Below are 20,824 nucleotides of genomic sequence, written 5' to 3'. Positions count from 1 at the left end.
TACTGTGCTTCAGGGCACACTGTACAGGCTGCACTTTGGCCTCCACTTGCCATTCCTTTTTCACCTTTGTTCTATTCAGAACGCAGGTGGGAAACCTGAGTGCTGCTAATTGGTCCCCTTGAAGATCTCTATCCCACTTGGTTTCACTGAACTAGACTTTCTGCCTTACTAATATGTTTTTGGTTTTTTTTCTTACTTTGTCCAACCTTCTCATATATATATTCTTTACTTCTTTTTCTTCCTCCTATCTGAGGGCTGAGTCTGCGAGTTGATCCATTTTTAAGTCTCCACACCACTTTAATATAGTTAGTTATTGGGTAATAACAAGTGCTCAGTGTGTGCTGAAATGATCAGATACTAGAACAGAACAAGGGCATGATTGGAGACATCTTGTGAACCCAAAACTGGGGAGACTGAAGCAGGAAGATAATGAGTTCCAGACCACCCTGAGCTACAGAGTGACTTTTTATTTAAGATTTTTTGAGTTTTTAGGGCTGGGAAGGTGGCTCAGTGGTAGAGTGCTTGCCTTGCATGCATGAGGCCCTGGGTTCAATTCCTTAGCACCACATAAGCAAAAAGTAAAAAGCCGGAAGTGACGCTGTGGCTCAAATGGTAGAATGCTAGCCTTGAGCTGAAGAGCTGAGGGACAGCGCCCAGACCCAGAGTTCAGGCCCCGCGACCGGACCCAAAAAAAAAAAAGATTTTTTGAGTTTTTATTATGCAGTAAGCTCTGTCCAAACAATTTACAAGCAGTTTCCTATTTGAATATTGTGATAAACCAAGTAGTGTCAGTTTATATTACATAGTGATTAAAAAAAATAGAAAAGAAGCAGAACAAATAACTTCACATTTTTCATCTATACATCCATCTTTAGCAACATTGTAAAAACACATCACTCCGGTAGGGTACTGGTGGCTCACGCCTATAATCCTAGCTACTCAGGAGACTGAAATTTGAGTGTCTTAGTTCAAAGCCAACCCATCATGAAAGTCCATAAGACTCTTTATCTCCAAATAATTGCCAAAAAGCTGGAAGTGAAGTTGTGGCTCAAGTAGTAAAGCACTAAACCTGAGCAAAAAAGTACAGGGACAGTGCCCAAGCCCCTGAGTTCAAGCCCCAGAATGGGCATAAAAACAAAACAAAAATCACTCTGAATATTCCTTTAACTCTTTTGTTATATTCATTAATATTTCTAAGTAAACACCCAATTTGTGGGACTAAAGTGAAAAAAATTAAGTGATTATTAGAATAGGTAATTCTAATATCTTTTTTGGGGGGTGGGGGGGCGTCCGGTCGTGGGGCCTGAACTCTGGGCCTGGGCGCTGTCCCTCAGCTCTTCAGCTCAAGGCTAGTGCTCTACCACTTGAGCCACAGCGCCTCTTCCAGCTTTTTTCTTATGTGGTGCTGAGGAATCGAACCCAGGGACTCGAGCATGCAAGGCAAGTGCTCTACCACTGAGCCACCTTCCCAGCCCATAATTCTAAAATCTTTTAAGCACTATAACTTAATCAAGATGGCCTTATATAAATATTCTAGGAAATACCAAAAAAATCACCCCACAAATCTTACTTTCAGATAAGAAAATATTCTGCAATACGTTCCATAACAATACCTTTTATCAACCAGAATTAATCATTTCTTCTGTATCTTTGCAGATCTGCAATTACTGACAAGGGTGTTTCCCTACTCTATCACCACACCTCAAATGACCAAGTACTCCTTGAAGATGATCAATAAAGGCATGCTGAATTGAGCTCAACTGCATAAACATGAGCAAATGGCAAAACAGAATACTAGAAATTAAAGTATGACCCAGGGCTAGGGGTATGGCGCAAGAGGTAGATCACTTGACTAGCAAGCACAAGGTCCGTAAAAGTTAAAACTTGCCTTAAAAAAAAAAAAAATCAAAAATGTATTGTTAAGTGAATCATAAAGCTGGGTTCTCCTGTCATTTTTAGTTTTTAATATTCTCCAGGGGCTAGAGATATAATATAGTAGAAGAGTTCTTGCTTACTATGTGAGTCATGTGATAAATCTATTTACATATTAGATAGGTAGAGAGAGAGAGAGAGAGAGAGAGAGAGAGAGAATGTATGTCTTCCAACCTGATTCAGCTCACAGTTTTTCTACATTTTTTTTTTTTTGTGCCAATCCTGAAGCTGGAACTGGGCCATGTCCCTAAGCTTCTTTTGCTCAAAGCTAGTGCTTTATCACCTAATCCACAGCTCTGCTTCCGGCTTTTTCTGTGATTAACTGTAGATAGAGTCTCACAGCCAGCTGGTTTTGAACTACGATCCTATCTGATCTCAGCCTCCTGAGTAGCTAGGATTATAGGCATTAGCTACCAGCACCCAGTTTTGTTTTTACTTTTAGTAACCAATTTTTTTGAAAATCAATAAACAACACACAGATGGAATGATCTTGTCAGATAAGCTCATTTAAATAAGCAGAGAACCATAAGACATTGTATATTAAATATATGCAAGTAGTTCTTCAAATAGAAAGAGGTTTGTAAACAGTGAAGGTTAATACCTTGACTATAATCAGTAAAGCTAGAGGTAATTAGGTGGGAGAATAATGGTGAGTTCCATCTATAGAACAAGAGCCCTGCCTCTAAGCTCAGTGATGATGGTTATACGTCATATAAACTGCAAAATAGACAAACAGCGGTTAACATTGTTCAGGAGATAAAAGGACATCTAGCAGACTCATTTCTATACCCCTAGAACCTACCACAGGGCACACAGTCAGTACACAGCAGGTACATACTTTTTAGGTGATGAAAGGACAAATGAACAATACAAATGTGATATTTATCTTAGGAATTAGACTCCTGAGAGTCTGGTAAAGTTGAATCAGGTTTCTAAATTAAAGGCAAAAGGGACTTAATAAATGGGGTAGAAAGTCCTTACTTCCATATGGAGTCCCTATCAGTGGGGTATTTGCTTAAATTCTTCAGCAGTTCCACCAGTGCAAGATGAATGCCTTCTTTGGTTGAAACATTAGTGCAGCATAAGAGTTCATGAAGAGCCTCTCTAATATCTCTGGATGAATCCTTACAAAAAGAAAAGGATAATGATTAAAAATAATGACTGTTAATTAACAAACCCAGACTCTATCTACCACCCCTTCTTCCTAGGCACCTTTGTATTTAGGATAGACATATGAGAAAGTACTCAACAGTTTACTAGCTGAAATTCCTGGACAAGCTCTCATCTTACTGATTTAATGAAAAGGAAAAGGCTAAATGTGCCAGGTTTGCCTCTTTATCTTAAACCTTCCTTTTTCTTCCTGTCTGGAGCTCAATCATAATGCCAAAGGAGTAAGAGTCTCCTTGCAACTCTGAAAAAGGACAGGTTGTTAAGCATGGAAATGTATGCCTGTAATCACAACTACTCAGGAGACAGTAGTAGAAAGATTGTGGTCCCAGACTGGCCTAGCAAAGCAAAAGTTTAAGACCTTATCTACAAAAGAAACTAAAACTACAGAAGGACTATGAGCAAGGCAAGAGTAGGGATAGGTCAGGTACTTTACACGGGACAATCAAAGGAACAGCAAGCACAAACAGGATGAGGTGGAAGCATGTTTAAAAACAACATGGAAGCCAGTACAGGCAGAGTAAAAGGTGAGAAATAAGAGATAGTTTTCAAACTTTGCATGGTGGTTTACACCTATAACATCAGCACTTGGGGAGGCACACAAGTTCAAGATCAACCTAGGCTATACTAAGAGTTCCAGGCTAGTATGGATTATAGTTAAGATATATTTGTTTGTTTAAAAAAAAGACAAGATGACAGTCAAGCTCTGTATGAGCTGGTTCCACTTCCCCTACCAATCTAATCTCATACCACATATGTATTATTCTTTCTTCCAGCCACTCAGCTCTCTTTTGGTCCTTCAACTGTGCCATGTTCCTATCCACCATAGATATTCTATATCTACTCCCTTCCTGCCTGGAATGTTCCTCCACCTCACACTCCCACAACTCATCCTAGCAATTTAGATGCCTAGTTCTTTCAGTATTAAGCTCACCTTCAGAACCAATGCCTGGTTTTTAAAAAGGAGAAGCCTCAATAGGTATCTGATGAAAAATGAGCAACAAACGAAATGCTTACCTCTAAAACAGCCAGGACAGTGTCAAGCTGATCCTCCCGAAGAGTGATATTGTTAGAGATTTTCCTCATGGTATGTATGGACTGCAGACGTACTTCCTCAATTTCATCATTAAACATGTCGACCAGGAAATCAAGGCACTTTTCAGCAAAAGAGGGTGAAGACTGGGCCAGCATACAGAGAGCTTCTACCGCAGCAATGCGAACCTCTAGAGAAGAGGACAAATGAGGCTACACATGCAATTAAGGAGCATGAGAAAAATGCAGGATGGGAGCTCTTCTCATTCAGAATGTCTTTCAGCCTCTACTTCTCTCACAGAAAATTGTCCCTGAGGGATCTCCTCCAAGCCACCTTCATATTGTTGTAAGAACATGGACTTTGGTGTCACAAGGACTCATATTTAAATCTGACTTCATATACATATAACCAAATACCAAGTAATTTCTTGAACACTGTTTTGTTTTATTCCAGTATCCTAATTCCAAGAAAGAATTGATAAATGGAATTACAATCAAATTATCAAGCTTCTATATAAACTAGAGAACAATTACCATAGTGAAGAGACAGCCTACAGAAAGGGGAAAAGAAACTGCCAGCTATTCATTCTAGATTAATATCCAGAATATATCCAAAAAGAACCAAAAAAATTAAACATCAAAAGAATAAATAATTCAATCAGAAAGCAAAAAATGAGTTAACAGGCTCAAAAAGATGAACAAATGGCCAATAAATACATTAAAAAATATACAACATCTTTAGCCACCATAGAAATGCAAATAAAAATAACAATGAGATTTCACCTCACTCCAATCAGAATGGCTACCACTGGGAAAACAAAAAAATAGGAGAGAAAAAGCTAAGGGGCAATGAATGTCCAGGTCCTAAGTATAGGGGAACTATCTGGGAAGAGGAAGGAGACCTACAGGAAGGGAAAGGAAGACAAAAGAGGGTAATGAGGGGGTGGCTATGATCGAAGTACATGCATGCACATCTCATAATGAAATCCATTATTCTTAACAATTCATAATAAAAAGGAGGGAGACAGAGGAGGGTAAAAGAGAGGAAAAGGCATGATGATTTTTCTTCCTTCAGTTTATGGTCCTCTGCATACTGCCACCACCATCTCTTAGGGGTATAGTGCAGATCATAGAGTCCTAGTATCTCTAAAGAAGAGAAAGGGCTACCGAAATGGATGTTTCACTGCTTCCTGGTCCTTAGGCTCCTCAGAGACCACAATACTAAAGTACATTGCATAATCTTTTTTTTTTTTTTTGGGAGGGAGGGGGTGGTGAGTAGAACTAGGACAATACCATTTATATCTTACCCCCAATCTATTTTGCTTTACTTTGTTTTCAGAAAGGATCTCAAGCTTTTGTCCAGGTGGGCCTCCTTCTACCTCCTCCTTCTGAATAGCTGGTATTACAGGCATGAACCAACATACCTAGCTACTATCACTGCATAATCTTCAAGTTAGAGTATATGAAAAACTTCTTAGATTTAATTGTCATTTCCCTTTTTTTAGGTTTCCAATTCTCAAATGAAAAAAATACCAATAGGAGATATGCCAAAAGCTTCCATCCTTCATATTTTAAGTAATATTATTTAAATATAGCACATTTAGAAAAGTATACCAAGCCAGGCACTGGTGGTGCATACCTGTAATCTTAGCTATTTAGGAGGCTGAGATTTGAGAATGGCAGTTCAAAGCCAGCCTGGGCTGGAAAGTCCGTGAGACTCTTTATCTCCAACTAACCACCTGAAAACTGAAGTAGCACTATGGCTCAAAGTGGTAGAGAGCTAGCCTTGAGAAAAAGCTCAGAGACAGCACCCAGGCCCCAAGTTCAAGCTCCATGGCCAACAACAACAAAAAAGTGTACCAATCAATGAATTTTCAGTCAACACACTCATATAACTAACTTTCAGATAAGGAAATAGAGTATTACTAGCTCTCCCAGAGGCTCCAACAACTTCTGTCCATCACTAAAATCCCTATTCTCAACTTAGATAATGTCACCTTAGCTTTCAAAATAACAAATTAGTTTTTTCTTAACATGAACTTGATATATATGTATAGTATATTTTCACCTATGTCTGTCCTCCTTCACAATATATATGTATGTATGTGTGTATATTTATATGTATATATTCCCTCCTCTCCCCTTCTCATATATACATATATATGAGCGCTTTCATTTTAGCACTGTATAATATTTATCATATTAATATGCTGTAATCAACAAATACTAATGATTCAACACTTGGCTACCATGCACATGTTTTGAGGGCAACATACAAGTCTTTTAGTTGTAGAAGTGCTAGGTGATAAAACTTCATAGCTGTTAGAGAGTTTTGAAATGTGAGGAGGTGGGATATTCTTTTGTTCCACATCTTCACCAACCATTAGTATTACCATGCTTTCAAATTTTAACAATTTTGGCGGCATGAAGTAATATCTATATAGTTTTAATTTACATTTTTCTAATGGATAAAGTTTATTGGCCATTTGGATTTTTTTAAGTCAGTAAATAAATAATCTGATTATTAAAATTAAAATAGGCTAAATATCACTACTATTTTAGAAATAACATCTAGCAAAGTGAACCGAGTTCAGTTTTCAAAGTAACTGAAGACAAAGATAGAGCTAGCACCAGGTCTGTGAATTTCAGACTAGTGTCATGTGGTTAACAGTACATGCTTAGGATGACAGAGGTCTCAAAGCAAATTGTGAAATGTAACCCAATTTGAAGGTGGTCTTGTATAAGTAACTTGATTTCCTGGCACCTGAATTTTCTCATTGGTTAAGTGGAGTTAATACCTATTTCCTTCAGAGTTGTCCAGACCAATGAAACAATGAAGGTAATGGATACAATACATTGGCTGGAATGTTAAAAGCAATATAAGCAAGGCCAAAAGCATGGGTTTTGTGAGCACCTTGAAAATATAGGCATATCTTTGCCTCTCTGTGGGCTCAGAACACCAACAGTAATGCCACTGAGCCCAGAAAGCCCTTTGTTTATTTATACAATATATGATAAATGTCCCCCAATAGGCAATGCCAACCCATGTGGTAATTGCAAGGAGACAGAGAAGAGAGATAAATAATATACAGACAATGCTCATAAGTAGTTCTCAAATGGTTCTACAACAGAATTGAAACCAACCAAACAAGCCAACTTCGTGGTTAAAATTCACAAATTGTGTGGTATCTATGTAAGAAAGGCTTTATGAACAATTTACAAGTAGAATTATTACATTAAGAGTAGATGATTCAGACTTCTTGGTAATTATGAACTTGGTAATTATGAAAGATTTTCTTCATAAGAAAGATTTTCTTCATAAGATGATTTAAGCATGAAATTGCTAGCATAAAGTAAGCCATATATACTGCTGGGTCTTCTTCCTAAGGTTTTATCCATTACATCACACTGACTCATGCATAACCTTTGAAGTCTACCAAGAGAATCACCAAGGAATTTCTGATCAACATGAGATTAGATAATGAGTATGGCCTGCACTGATGAAACTTCAAGCAGAAGCAAAGAAATCTGGTGTTTTAACTGCCTGTACAACCTAAATACAGATAAGTATAACATATTTTCTACTGGACTTTTTGGAATGTTGGAAATATATCACACATTCCTTAGAGGTTCAGGGAAAAGAAAGGGAATCTGCTACACTGGGGCTGGGAGAGGTGAGGGGTTTGATCCTGACTTAGTCACTTACCCACCTTTGTGCTTAGTTTTTTTTTGTTTTGTTTTGCTGTTGTCAGTCGTGGGCTTGAACTCTTGGCCTGGGTGCTGTCCCTCAGCCCTTCAGCTCAAGGTTAGCACTCTACACTTGAGCCACAGCACCACTTTCGGTTTTCTGAGTGGTTTATTGGAGAGAAGAGTCTCATGGACTTTCCTGCCCGGGCTGTCCTTGAATTGTGATCCTAAGATCTCAGTCTCCTGAGTAGCTAGGATTACAGGTGTGAGCCACCAATGCCCAGCTGTACATATTTTTACAATAAAAAATAAAAGAAATCTAGATGGTCAGATTAACAACTTGAAGTTGCTGGATGTAATCAAGAGACACAGGTAAGCCGGGCGCTGATGGCTCACGCCTGTAATCCTAGCTACTCAGGAGGCTGAGATCTGAGGATCACGGTTCAAAGCCAGCCCGGGCAAGAGAGACCGTGAGACTCCTATCTCCAATAAACCACCAGAAAACCGGAAGTGGCGCTGTAGCTCAAGTGGTACAGCGCTCACCTTGAGCTGGAGAGCTGAGGGACAGCGCCAGAGCCCAGAGTTCAAGCCCCACGACTGACCAAAAAAAAAAAAGAGACACAGGTAACACAAAATGAATGAGCCATACCATGACATACTATTTTTAATAAGCAGGAGTATGCTCTAAAATAATGATTACAAAGTACAACAAATAGATAAATGAGTAACCTATTTGTTTCTTACTGCTATCAGCGGATATATACACTGCACAAACTGCATGTGCCATAAATTCTTTTTTTTTGACTCAGTGCTGGGTGCTGGGTGCTTTTTCACTCAAGAATACCACTTGAGCCACAGCTCTATTTCCAGGTTTTTGGTTGTTGGCTGGCAGTAAGAGTCTCACAAACTTGCTATTGAACCCTGATCTTCAGATCTCAGCCTCCTGAGTAGCTAAGATTATAGATATGAATCACCTGTGGTCAGCAACACGTGCTATATTGATTGGCAGTAAAGTAGGCAGTGCAAACCAGCATCATCACAAACACATGAGTAATGAATTGTGCTGACATCATGATGGGTACAGCTCACTAACAGAAGTTTCTCAGCTCCACTGTAAACTTATGGGATACAATAACAATGTAGTCCATTGTGGAGCTTAACAATTACGTGGTGCATGAACGTATATGAAGCAACAATATCCAGACTTTGGACATTATATAATGAAAGATGTGATTCATGAGAGATGAGAATTAGTAAGGTAAACTCTGTAATTATACCAGTTTAATGTTTAGAGAACTACCAGACTACAGGTCTTCTTGACTTGAGAAGACAGAGCCAGGAGTGTAGAGAGGCCAATCTGGCTAGAATTCTTATGGCAAAGCATCAGAAAGAAAAGAAGTACATAGAAAGATAAAGTTTAGAAAACTGGCAGCAAGTTATACTTGGACCTCAGCTGAATTCTGATCTATGAGGAAACTAACACCTGGAATAGAACCACCCACAGGGATGAACAATCTCCAGAGCTCAGCTGGACATATAATAGTTTATTCAGATGAGTTTTGTTTCAATATTACAGAAAAATAAATTCTAGATTAAATAATTTTGTTCTGCTTGACAAAGCTTAAAATTATGACCTGAGCAAACTGCATCCCAGAATGAGGCCCAAGTATATTTACAGGAATAAAACAATGTTCAGTATATTAAATAAAGTAAAATGCACAATGACTAACATCTAGTTAAAAACTACCAGGAAGCAGAACTTTCTAGAATGCTTGGTGAGAGGAGGAGGAGCAGTAGCTTCCCAAATCACACACAGCTATATACTCCTTCCTGCTCCCTCTCTGGCAGAGTCAACTTACCCACTATAAAAAGTGATAAAAGAATCTCCTTAATATAATGCTATGAGAGTCAATCCTAATACCACCCAGGAAGAACTAAAAAAGTTTATTTAGAAATGCACGTGGAATATCAGGGCCATGGGAAATGGATCAGTCCCACAGATAGATTTTAAAAGCTGCAGTGGAAAGAAAATAGTTTAGAAGAAGATTCTAGAAGCTCATAATGCAAAAGCATGGCCAACAGATAATAAGGAAGGAAGCCAAAAACCAGGATGAAGCCAGGACACATTAACCCCATCATAGGTGATTCTATTCCAGGTCTTAATCAGAAAGACCATGTTGTTTTCACTAAGGAAAAGACTTCTTCACATACGTAGACATATGGCTTGTGGAAGCACTGAGTGACTCCCAAAAGCTAATATTCACTCTTGACAATAGAACTGCCTTGACAACAGAACTGTAGTCCTCGCATCTCACCCAGGATAGACTGCTGGGAGTGGAAATGTCAAGTGTTTACTAAATGAAAACATATCAATTCACTGTCCACCATGTGAAAGGGTCATTTCACCATCAAGTTTAAAATAAGTTTCTCTGAAAATGGCTTTCTCTATCTTGATAAACTCTCTTTCTGGAAAAGCTCCTACCTGAGTACAAGAGACTGATAAAATGAATTCAGGTGGAACTGGTGACTGCTTCTTTCAGGGGAAGGGTGGCTGTATTTTTTTTTCCCCTAACATATTTACACATAGGCCTTGCCTGTAATCCTGAAGCTAATCAGGAGGTCAAAATATAACAATTGAGGTTTGATGCCATCCCTTAAGACTTTTCTCTTTTTTTGGTGGGGTTTGGGGGGCGGGGGTAAGGGGGGAGCTTGAAGTCTGGGCCTGGGCACTATCCCTGAACTCTTAAGCTCAAGGCTAGCATTCTACCACTTGAGCCATAGCACCACTTCCGGTTTTCTGGTGGTTAACTGGATGTAAGAGTCTTACAGATTGTCCTGCCCAGGCTGGCTTTGAACTGTGATCCTCAGATCTCAGCCTCCAGAGTAGCTAGGATTACAGGCATGAGCCACCAACACCCAGCCCTGAAGACTCTTATTTCCACTTAACAAACAAAAAGTCAGAACTAGAAGTGTTGCTCAACTGGTAAAGCAAAAGATGTGAATGAAAAAAGGCAATCAGGAGTTTGAAGTCCTGAGTTCAAGCCCTAGTACTAGCATATAAAAGAAAACTTGTCCTGGTTTCTCATCTCTTAGGACTATATTATAAGCCTTTGAGTAGTGACTTTCAGAACTTGGTAACCTAGAACTTATAACATAGACCTATATATGAAGAACTAATTTGCATGTATGATAAAGAAAGGTGTTTCTTAGTTATATTATAGGCTTACTTGAAACCATTTGATTTAGGCTCCAAAGCAACTGTAATTTAATGTTGATAGTATAGAAAACTTGATGACAGATGTCGGTATAATTTGTGGAGGAGATGGGGAAAAACAAGTCGTTTAACGATACAGGTGGACCCGATGCAACTATGAGAAGTACAAGTTGTCATGTCGAAAACAAACTTTACAACTTTGGCGCGGTGGGGGGGGGGGGGATTGGGTGGGAGGGCGGGGGGGGGGGGGGGGGGGCTGGGAAGGGATGTGAAGGGTAAACAAAGGAGGAGGCTGCAATGCTTGATAAGAAATGTACTCATTATCTTGCCCATGTAATTGTAACCCCTCTGTACAGTATGTTCACAAAAAATAAAAATTTAAATTAAAAAAAAAAAAGAGAATAAACACTGTTGGAGAGAAAAAAAAAAGAAAAAAAGAAAACTTGATGACAGCTTTATTTTTTTTGTCGGTCGTGGGGCCTGAACTCTGGGCCTGGGCACTGTCCCTCAGCTCTTCAGCTCAAAGCAAGCGCTCTACCACTTGAGCCACTTCCACTTTTCTGGTGGCTTATTGGAGTAAGAGTCTCATGGACTTTTCCTGCCCGGGCTGGCTTTGAACCATGATCCTCAGATCTCAGCTTCCTAAGTAGCTAGGATTATAGGCGTAAGCCACTGGCACCTGGCCTTGATGACAGCTTCATATTATATTAAAAGTTTAAAAGTTAGCTAAGTTATCTAAAGTTAGCTACTAAGGAGGTTAAGAGTTAAGGATCACCATTCAAATCCAGACCATAAAAGTCCATGAGATGGGCTGGGAAGCTGGCTCAGTGGTAGAGCGCTTGCCTTGCATGCTCGAGGCCCTGGATTCGATTCCTCAGCACCACATAAGCAAAAAGAAAAAAGCCGAAGTGGCGCTGTGGCTCAAGTGGTAGAGTGCTAGCCTTGAGCTGAAGAGCTGAGGGACAGTGCCCAGACCCAGAGTTCAGGCCCAACTACCAGACCCAAAAAAAAAAAAAAGTCCATGAGATGCATAAGTCTAATTAACCAGCAAAAAGCTGAAGCTATGTCTCAAGTGATAGAGCACAAGTCTTGAGGGAAAAGCTAAGGCATAGCACCCAAGTAGTACCCTGAGTTCAAATTTCCATTCTCATTCTCCCTCCCTCTCTCTCTCTTTCTCTTTCTCTCTCTCTCTCTCTACACACACACACACACAATTTTTTATATGTTCCTATGTTTAAATCTGGATATCTAAATATAAGCAATTTCTGAAATATGTGTGTTTCTTATATGCTAATTACAAGCTAAATAATGTTGGGCATGGAGATACACACCTGTCATCACAGCATTGAGGACTCTAAGACAGGAAGATCACAAGTTCAATGCCAACCTGGGCTATTACATAGTAATACTGTCTTTAAAATAAATAAATACACAAACTTAGAAATCACACAAATAAATAGACACAACAGAGAAGAAAAAAAAAAATGGGGGGTTGGAGATTTAGCTCAAGTGGAAGAGTACTTGCCTGGCAAGTATAAGACCCTGAATGTGGTCCATAGCTCTGGGGAAAAAAAACAAAACAAAACAAAACAAAAACACTAAAAACTTGAATATCTAAGGTTAAAAAGCTCAGCTGAGTCTGGCCTGATTGTACATGTGTCTAATAGTAGCCCTTGAACACAGAGACAGGAAAAACACATGTAGCCTACATAGCCTACATAGATCTACATCTAGCCTAAATAGATCTCAACACTGATTTTTTTTTTTTTTTTGGTTGGTCCTGGGTCTTGAACTCTGGGCCTGGGGGGCTGTCCCTCAGCTTTTCAGCTCAAGGCTAGTGCTCTACCACTTGAGCCATAGCACCACTTTCAGCTTTTTCTGCTTATGTGGTACTGAGAAATTGAACCCAGGGCCTCATGCATACAAGGCAAGCACTCTACCACTGAGCCACCTTGCAGACCTCAACATTGATCTTAACTCAAAAAAAAGAAAAAAGAAAAAGAAAACTATATCTGAAATAAAAAATACATTGAATGAGATATAAACATCAGATTAGATACTGCAGAAGAAAAGTGTAAACTCAAACACAAAGCAAGAGCTACCACCCAAAATGAACCACAAAGGGAAAAAAACCTACAAGAAACAAAACACTGAAGGAAAAGTTCAGGACCTAAATGTATATGTGATTACAATACAAGAAGGGCCATGAAACCAGAACAATATTTAAAGAATAGCTAAAATTTTTCCAAAATGCGACAAACTCCAAGCCTAAGAAACATAAAGAAAACTCCACCAAGGTATATTATAAAAAAGAAAACTTAGTATCACCTTTAGAGGAAAAAAATGTAAGATCCATTATACAGAAAGTGGAACAGAGATAAAAATGACACCAAGTAGACCACAATACCTCCACATGTAATGCTAGCACTTTGGCAGGCAAAGATCAGAAAGATTATAGTTTAAGCTAGACTAGGCTAAAAGTTCGTAAGACCCCCATCTCAACCAATTTAAAAAAAAATCTGAACATGGTGGCATGAGCCTGTCATCTCAGTTATGTAGAAAGCATAAACAGAAGAACTGTGGAGACTCTATTTAAAAAGTAATTAAAGCAAAATGGACTGAGGCATGCCTCAAGGGGTAGACTGCTTTGCTAGCAATGGCAAAATGCTAAAAGAAAAAGAAAAAAAAAAATCAGAGAAGAAACCAGGAGGTGAATGACCTCCCTCCCATGTTTAAGGATCAGCAGAATTAATATAGTAAAAATGGCCACACTGCCACAGGCAACCTACAAATTCAATGTAATACCCATCAAAATCTCAATGTCATTCTTGACCAATAAGGAAAACCATCAAAAAATTCATATGCAACCACAAAAGGCCCCAAATAGGCAAAGAAAATCTAGTTAAAAAAAAAAGCAATTCTGAAAGTATTACAATTACATACCTAAAACTTTACCACAGAGCTATAACAAAAACAACTTGGTATTGGCACACCAATAGGCCTAAAGACCAGGAGACTAGACTAGAAGATCCAGAAATAAAATTCATCTGATATTTGGCAAGGAAGCCAAAACTTTACATTGGAATAAAGACAGCCTCCTCAACAAATGGTTTTGGGAAAACTGGACCCTTGTCTGGCACCTTGCACTAATATCAACTCAAAATGGATTAGCTGGGCACCAGTGGCTCACGCCTGTAATCCTAGCTACTCAACAGGCTGAGATCTGAGGATCACAGTTCAAAGCCAATCTGGGCAGGAAACCCTGTGAGACTCATATAGCCAATAAAACCACCAGAAAACAGGAACTGGTACTGTAGCTCAAGTGGTAGAGCACTAGCCTTGAGCTGAAGAGCTGAGGGAAAGAGCCCAGGCTTAAAGTTCAAGCCCTGTGACCAACACCCCCTCACCAAAAAAAAAAAAAAAAAAAGGATCAAAGACCAACATTAGACCTGAAACTTTGAATTTACTACAGGAAAGAGTAGGAGAAACATTAGAACTTCATGGTGTAAAGCAGGGACTTTCTGAGTCCCAGAGGTTCAGCAAATTGGAGAATCAACAAATGGGATTGCATCAAACTAAAAAGTTTCTGTACGGCAAAAGACACAGTTACTAAAGAAGTTACCAGAAGGCAATGTAAAGATTCCTCAAAAACACTAAACTTAGAACTGCTCTCTGAACCGGTGACAACACTCTTGTATATCTATCCAGGACATTACACAAGTCAGAATTCAGTAAAGACACTTGCACATCTTATATAAAATTCTGCACTAGTCACAACAGTCAATTTATGGAAACAGTCCAGGTGCTCTACAATGAATGAGTGGATCAGAAAAGTGATACATATATACAACAGAATTTTACTTGTTTGTCAGAAAGAGTATTATGTCATTTCCAAGGAAATGGATGGACCTAGAACAAATCCTGTTAAGTGAAGTTAGGCTCAGAGAGACAAACAGTGCATATTTTTTCTCACATGTAGAAATTAGATGTAAAATACAAATATACATAATAACATATACAGGGTCATATGTATAGACACACAAATTGATAAGGGATGGAATACGTAGGGGAAAAGTTAAATAGTGTAATTCCTCTGGATTAATGAACCATTTAACAAAACACATACCAGGAAGCTAAAATATATTCTTGGTCAGGGGGAGAAAAATGAGGGGGTACACACAAATGGAGAGACAAAGGCTGAGAAAATGTAACCTGAGAGTAGGATGGAAGGGTGAAAGATAAAAGGAGTAACATAGATCAAGATACATTGTACTTGTAACCTGACTTACGGAATTGAAACACTTTTGTACAACTACTCTATATAAGTCAAAAAACTAACTAAAAGAAAAAGAACAGACTTTTTGACAGAAAACTACAAAACAACATCTTTAGAAGACTGCTGAGAAAGGCCTACTGATATAAAAATATCTTTCAAAAATACAGGTGTGCTGGGCACAGGTGGCTCATGCTTATAATGCTAGCTACTCAGGAGGATGACATCTGAGAATCACTGTTCAAAGCCAACCAGGCAGGAAAGTCTGTGAGACTCTTACCTCTAATTAACCACCCAAAAGCCAAAAAGTGGATCTGTGGCTCAAGTGGTGGAATGCTAACTTTGAGCAAAAAGGCTCAAGTACAGTACCCAGACCCTGAGTTAAAGCCTCAGAACCAGTATAAGAAATGCTAATAAAAGTTAAAGAAAAGCCTTCATCAGAACTGAGGTGTTGCTCAAGAGGAAGAGCATTTGCCTAGCAAGTGTGAGGTCCTGTTTTCAATTCTCATTACTACAAATAAGTAAGTAAATTAATAAATCCTTATTCTTCATGTAAAGGTTTGCTTGTCAGATACATCTGGGTTTAAATGTTGCTGACACCATTTCTTAATATAGAGTGACTGAGTTATTATCTCAACTCAAAGACACTTATTGATATTCCCATTTTATGAAAACACTAGAATGTTAAGCCTGCTCTAAACCTCTTTCACACAGAATACTGGGAGGACTACATGAAACAATGTACGTTTAGCACCTTATTCAGTGCCTCACACAGAGCAACCACTACACATTGGTACACAGGTCAGTACACAGGTACTGACTATTGTAGGGTCACACTTACCATACATCTCATCTTCCAGCCCATGAACAAAGGCTCCACAAGCTCCAGACTCGATCAAATTCACAGCCCCTGTATCTATTTCTTCCTTGGGAGCATCATCTCCCCATTTCCTGCCACTGGAAAATTCTCCTGAACTGTAAAGTTCCTTGGCACGTTCATGTGCAGTACGTTTCCTCTGCAGAAAACAACAATTAACACTTAATGAGACTCTTAAGGGAACATTAAAAATAAAACTGCTGGGGCTGGGAAGGTGGCTCAGTGGTAGAGTGCTTGCCTTGCATACACGAAGCCCTAGGTTCGATTCCTCAGGACCATATAAGCAGAAGTGGCGCTGTGACTCAAGTATAGAGTGATAGCTTTGAGCTGAAGAGCTGAAGGATAGCGCCCAGGCCCAGAGTTCAGGCCCCATGACCAGAAAAAAAAAAACTGCTCTCTGAGAGAACTCAAAGTTCAGAGCAGAAAAATGCAAATTCAACTTAAAATGAGACCAAAGGCTTGCAAGTCTACAACAGCTTCTTTAAAAGATGAAAACAGCCAAAGAAAGTCTTGATCATACAAATAGTGATGTTTGTCATGACTATATAGGAGAGGGAGAACAAAGAAACAAACAGTGGCAATGTATTTCCAGTATCTTGGGTAGACAATACATCCACACTCTAGGAAACAAGTTGTTCAGACTCATTAAAATCAAAGCCTTTCCTGTACATATCCACGTTTTGGTTGTTCTTTTTTGTTGTTTTGTCTATTTGAGCAACACTTCACCAAATAACCCTAATAAGGTTCACCTTCACAGATTACAAAGAGGGAATATAATAGCTAGCAAAAGTAAATATACTTGACATTTATGATTTTTATCATAAAAACAAACTAGAACTCTGCTTCTGAGAACAGCTTTTAATACATCTTTTCAGTATGAATCCGTAATTCTTTGACAATTAGCTCAGAAGCACTAAGGAAATGTAGAACCCGAGCAAAGAAGGTTTTGAGTCTCATCCAGTAATAAAGCCTGGACCTTGCGCATTCCCATTTATCTATTAACTAAGAATGTTTCCTTCTTTACACTTCTGCCATGCTATATCAAAAAAAATACTTAAGTACCAATCTCAAATCAAGTCAATGCCCTGTAGGAAAGATATAGGAAAATGTTTCATATAGCATAAATACCAACTCCAAAACCATTCTGAAATTTTTAGTTTATGGGAAAATTCCAAGAAAAAAAGGGCTAATATGTATGAATGACATTCTTTATGTGATTTATAGTAGAAAAATCAGAACTCAAGTTGCTAAAAGAGTGAAAAAGATAAAAAGATGGTACACCTACTAAACAAAGTACCATAAACTTGTAAAAATGCCAAGTATGACGTTGGCAATAGAAAAAAGTATGATATGGATAGGTGCCAGTAACTCATGCCTATAATCCCAACTACTGAGGAGGCTAGGATCTGAGGATCACAGTTCAAATCCAACTCAGGCAGGAAAATCAAGAGTCTCATCTCTAATTAATGAGCAAAAAGCTATAATTGTAGCATCATTCAAGTGGTACAGTACCAACCATAAATAAAAAAGCTGAGCAAGAGCACAAGACAGAGTTCAGCCCTAGTATCAGCACAAAAGGAAGGAAAAAGGAAGGAAGGAAGGAAGGGAGGGAGGGAGGGAGGGAAGGAAGGAAGGAAGGAAGGAAGGAAGCAAGCAAGCAAGCAAGCAAGCAAGCAAGCAAGCAAAAGCCCATAATATAGAGAGAAACCTAAGTGGACTACAAAATTGCTTGCATAGAAAGATTCAATGTTTAAAGCATGCAGAAGAAACAAAACTGGGAAAAAGATGCCAAGGTCACTGAAGTTGTTGTGTTAGGATAGTGGAACTATAAGTAAGCTGCTTTTCCCTTTTCCTCTGTTTACTTAAGACTGCAATTCCATTCTGACTTTTATAACTAAAAACTAAGGTAATGATAGTAAATGTCCATCATAGCATTTTTCAGAGTCATATTTGATTCAGTAACCACATTAAAGAACTATCACAGTTAAAACGGGTGGCTTCCATGGAGGCATCTCTTTTACTCTTCAGAGAAAGGATTTTCTCAACTCTTCCAGAGGAAAGGGGAAAAGCAGGAGTTTTTTTGTTTTATTTTGTTTTTTTATTTTCGGTCATGGGCCTGAACTCTGGGCCTGGGCACTGCCCCTCAGTTCTTCAGCTCAAGGCTAGCGTTCTACCGCTTGAGCCATAGCGCCACTCCTGGCCTTTTCTGCTTATGTGGTGCTGAGGAATCAAACCCAGGGCCTCATGTGTGCAAAGCAAGCACTCTACCACTGAGCCACCTTCCCAGCCCAAAGCAGGAGTTGTAAGGTGTCACACTATAACACAAAACAAGACTAGGCCAGACTTTCAGAGTTTCTAACAAATACTAAGTTAATCTTGCTGCTTCTTTGCAAAATACAACCTATGCAAAGTATTTCATTACAACACAAAATTTAATGAAGTAGCTTGTAATTTGGTTCAAGTTACTAAGATTTTTAACTTATAGTCTAGTAACCCTACATTAATTTATACATAAATCAACTCAGCATATAGCTATACTAACATTTATTACAGAAACCAACAAAGAATTCAAGTTACCCTCAGGTCTGACATCAGCTTCTTATCAAGGGTCTGCTCCAAGAAATGAGAACTGACTTGTTCCATAGAGCCCTGAAAAGGAGCATAGTAAACAACTTTTATGACTTGAAAGTTTTATTATTCAAAGTTTGCAATCAATTTAAATGCATAAAGAAAACACTATTTTTTATGTTTTGTTTTTTTTTTTCATGCCAGTCCTGGAGTTTGAACTCAGGGCCTGGGCTAGTACTAGTTTTCTGGTGGTTAAGTGGAGGTAAGAGTCCCATGGACTTTCCTGCCTGGGCTGGCTTCAAACCATAATCCTCAGATCTCAGCTTCCTGAATAGCTAGAATTACAAGTGTGAGCCACTAGCACCCAGTGACACTATTCTTAAGCCAGGTATGGTGATAGATGGCTATAGTTCCAGAATGTGGTAGGATGAGGTAAGAAGATCAATTTGAGGCAAGCTTAAGCTACCTGGTATATGCTGCTTAATCAAAATAAAAGGTGTCAGATGCCTGTGCCTTATGCCTGTAATTCGAGCTATTTGTGAGCTTGAGGATCAAGACCAGCACAGCAGAGATAATCAAGTTACCTCCTTCTCAACCAATAGCTGTTTGCCATGGAACCCGCCTGTTATCCTAGCTAAGAGAAACTTAAAATTGGTGGGTCACAGTCCAGGCACATTCCTGTTTAGGGACATGAGTCAAGATTCCATCTCAAAAATAACTAGCATTCAAAAGGGCTGGAGATGTAGCTCACTGTACCTAGCAAGTGCACGGCCCTGAGTTCAAACCTTGGTACCACCATCAAAAGGGGTGGGGAAAGAGTAACTTACCAATAGCTTTGCAGCTTGAACACGAACTACCCAAGAGCCATCGCTGACCATGTGACAAATTTTTCCAAATGCATCATCAACTAAGCGAATCTCTTCATTAGAAGAAGGGATTGGAACAATGCTAAATTAAAAGTGAAGAAACCACATATGACAAATATGAGTTTAATAAACTCAAAATGACTAATGAAAACTGGTGTACAAGGAAATTATAATTAAATAGATCAGATCCTAAGACGATAAAACACATTTCGGTGTAAACAAATCTGGGACTAGGACCCAATTGTTTCAGTTGCATGACAAATTTTCAGTGTCTTCAATGAATGTATGTAATCCATCAAAGATACATCAATAAGTCAAAACCTTGGACCTAGAAGTATAGCTCAATGGTAAAGCACATACTAGTTCTTGGTTCAGTTCCTAGCACAAAGAAATAAACAAGGAGGGAGGGAAGTAGGAAAACATTAGCAATGACAGAATATTTTATAGCCTTAAGTTTATTATCTCCTATAATTGAACTATTATAAATATAAAAGACCTCAGAATAATATAAAACATAATTGCAAATCTGCTTTGAAAAAAAGCAATTTTGAATTATTGTGCTAAAAATAAAACCTATAAATGGAGTCTATTCCTCTAGGTTAACTCATTCTGGCTTTTAGCTTCTGGAAGATAGTTAATGGAAAAGAAACAGCTATCTTTTTTTCCCCATAGGAGGAGCCTATCTATCAATAGATAAATATTTATATTATAATAGAGTCACCAAGAACCAACAATTTAATTTTTTTTTTTTTTTTTTTGTGGGTCGTGGGGCTTAAACTCTGGGCGTGGGCGCTATCCCTCAGTTCTTCAGCTCAAGTCAAACACTCTACCACTTGAGCCACAGCACCACTTCTGGTTTTCTAGTGGTTTTATTGGAGGTAAGAGTCTCACGGAGTTTCCTGCCCGGGCTGGCTTTGAACCACAATCCTCAGATCTCAGCCTCCTGAGTAGCTAGGATTACAGCCGTGAGCCACCAGCGCCAGGCTTGTAAAAATGTTTTTAAGCAAGGAAACACTATAGAAGGGATCATTACTCTGAAATTCACTTAGTTATCTGTTATATGGCCCAAATCAAACTAAACTAAACTAAAATGAACAATATTAATGACTAAGAAAAAAAAAGTGCTGAAAAATTCTAATAAAAAACAGCCCTAGGGCTGGGAAGGTGGCTCAGTGGTAGAGCGCTTGCCTTGCATGCCTGAGGCCCTG

At 38.8% G+C, this 20,824-nt stretch overlaps 1 protein-coding gene and 1 pseudogene across 2 annotated transcripts in view; one reads left to right on the top strand and one right to left on the bottom strand.

The window, feature by feature from the left end:
- Positions 1–20,824, bottom strand: part of Ints4 (integrator complex subunit 4) — a 123,448-nt gene that overhangs the window by 52,574 nt on the left and 50,050 nt on the right. For both annotated transcript variants that reach the window (XM_042688822.1, XM_042688828.1), the window contains exons 8-12: positions 19,578–19,698; positions 18,760–18,831; positions 16,147–16,321; positions 4,117–4,322; positions 2,914–3,056 (exon numbers count right to left, since the gene is read on the bottom strand). In XM_042688822.1, coding sequence (XP_042544756.1) covers positions 2,914–3,056; positions 4,117–4,322; positions 16,147–16,321; positions 18,760–18,831; positions 19,578–19,698 — 717 coding nt within the window. The remainder of the gene's footprint in view (positions 1–2,913; positions 3,057–4,116; positions 4,323–16,146; positions 16,322–18,759; positions 18,832–19,577; positions 19,699–20,824) is intronic.
- Positions 9,773–10,326, top strand: LOC122113582 (annotated as a pseudogene).

The sequence above is a fragment of the Dipodomys spectabilis genome, unplaced genomic scaffold, assembly GCF_019054845.1.
Source record: "Dipodomys spectabilis isolate Male_0828 unplaced genomic scaffold, ASM1905484v1 ptg000003l, whole genome shotgun sequence".
Classification (NCBI taxonomy): Eukaryota; Metazoa; Chordata; class Mammalia; order Rodentia; family Heteromyidae; genus Dipodomys; species Dipodomys spectabilis.
Note: the sequence above shows the minus strand (reverse complement) of the source record. Positions and strands in the feature narration are given on the sequence as shown.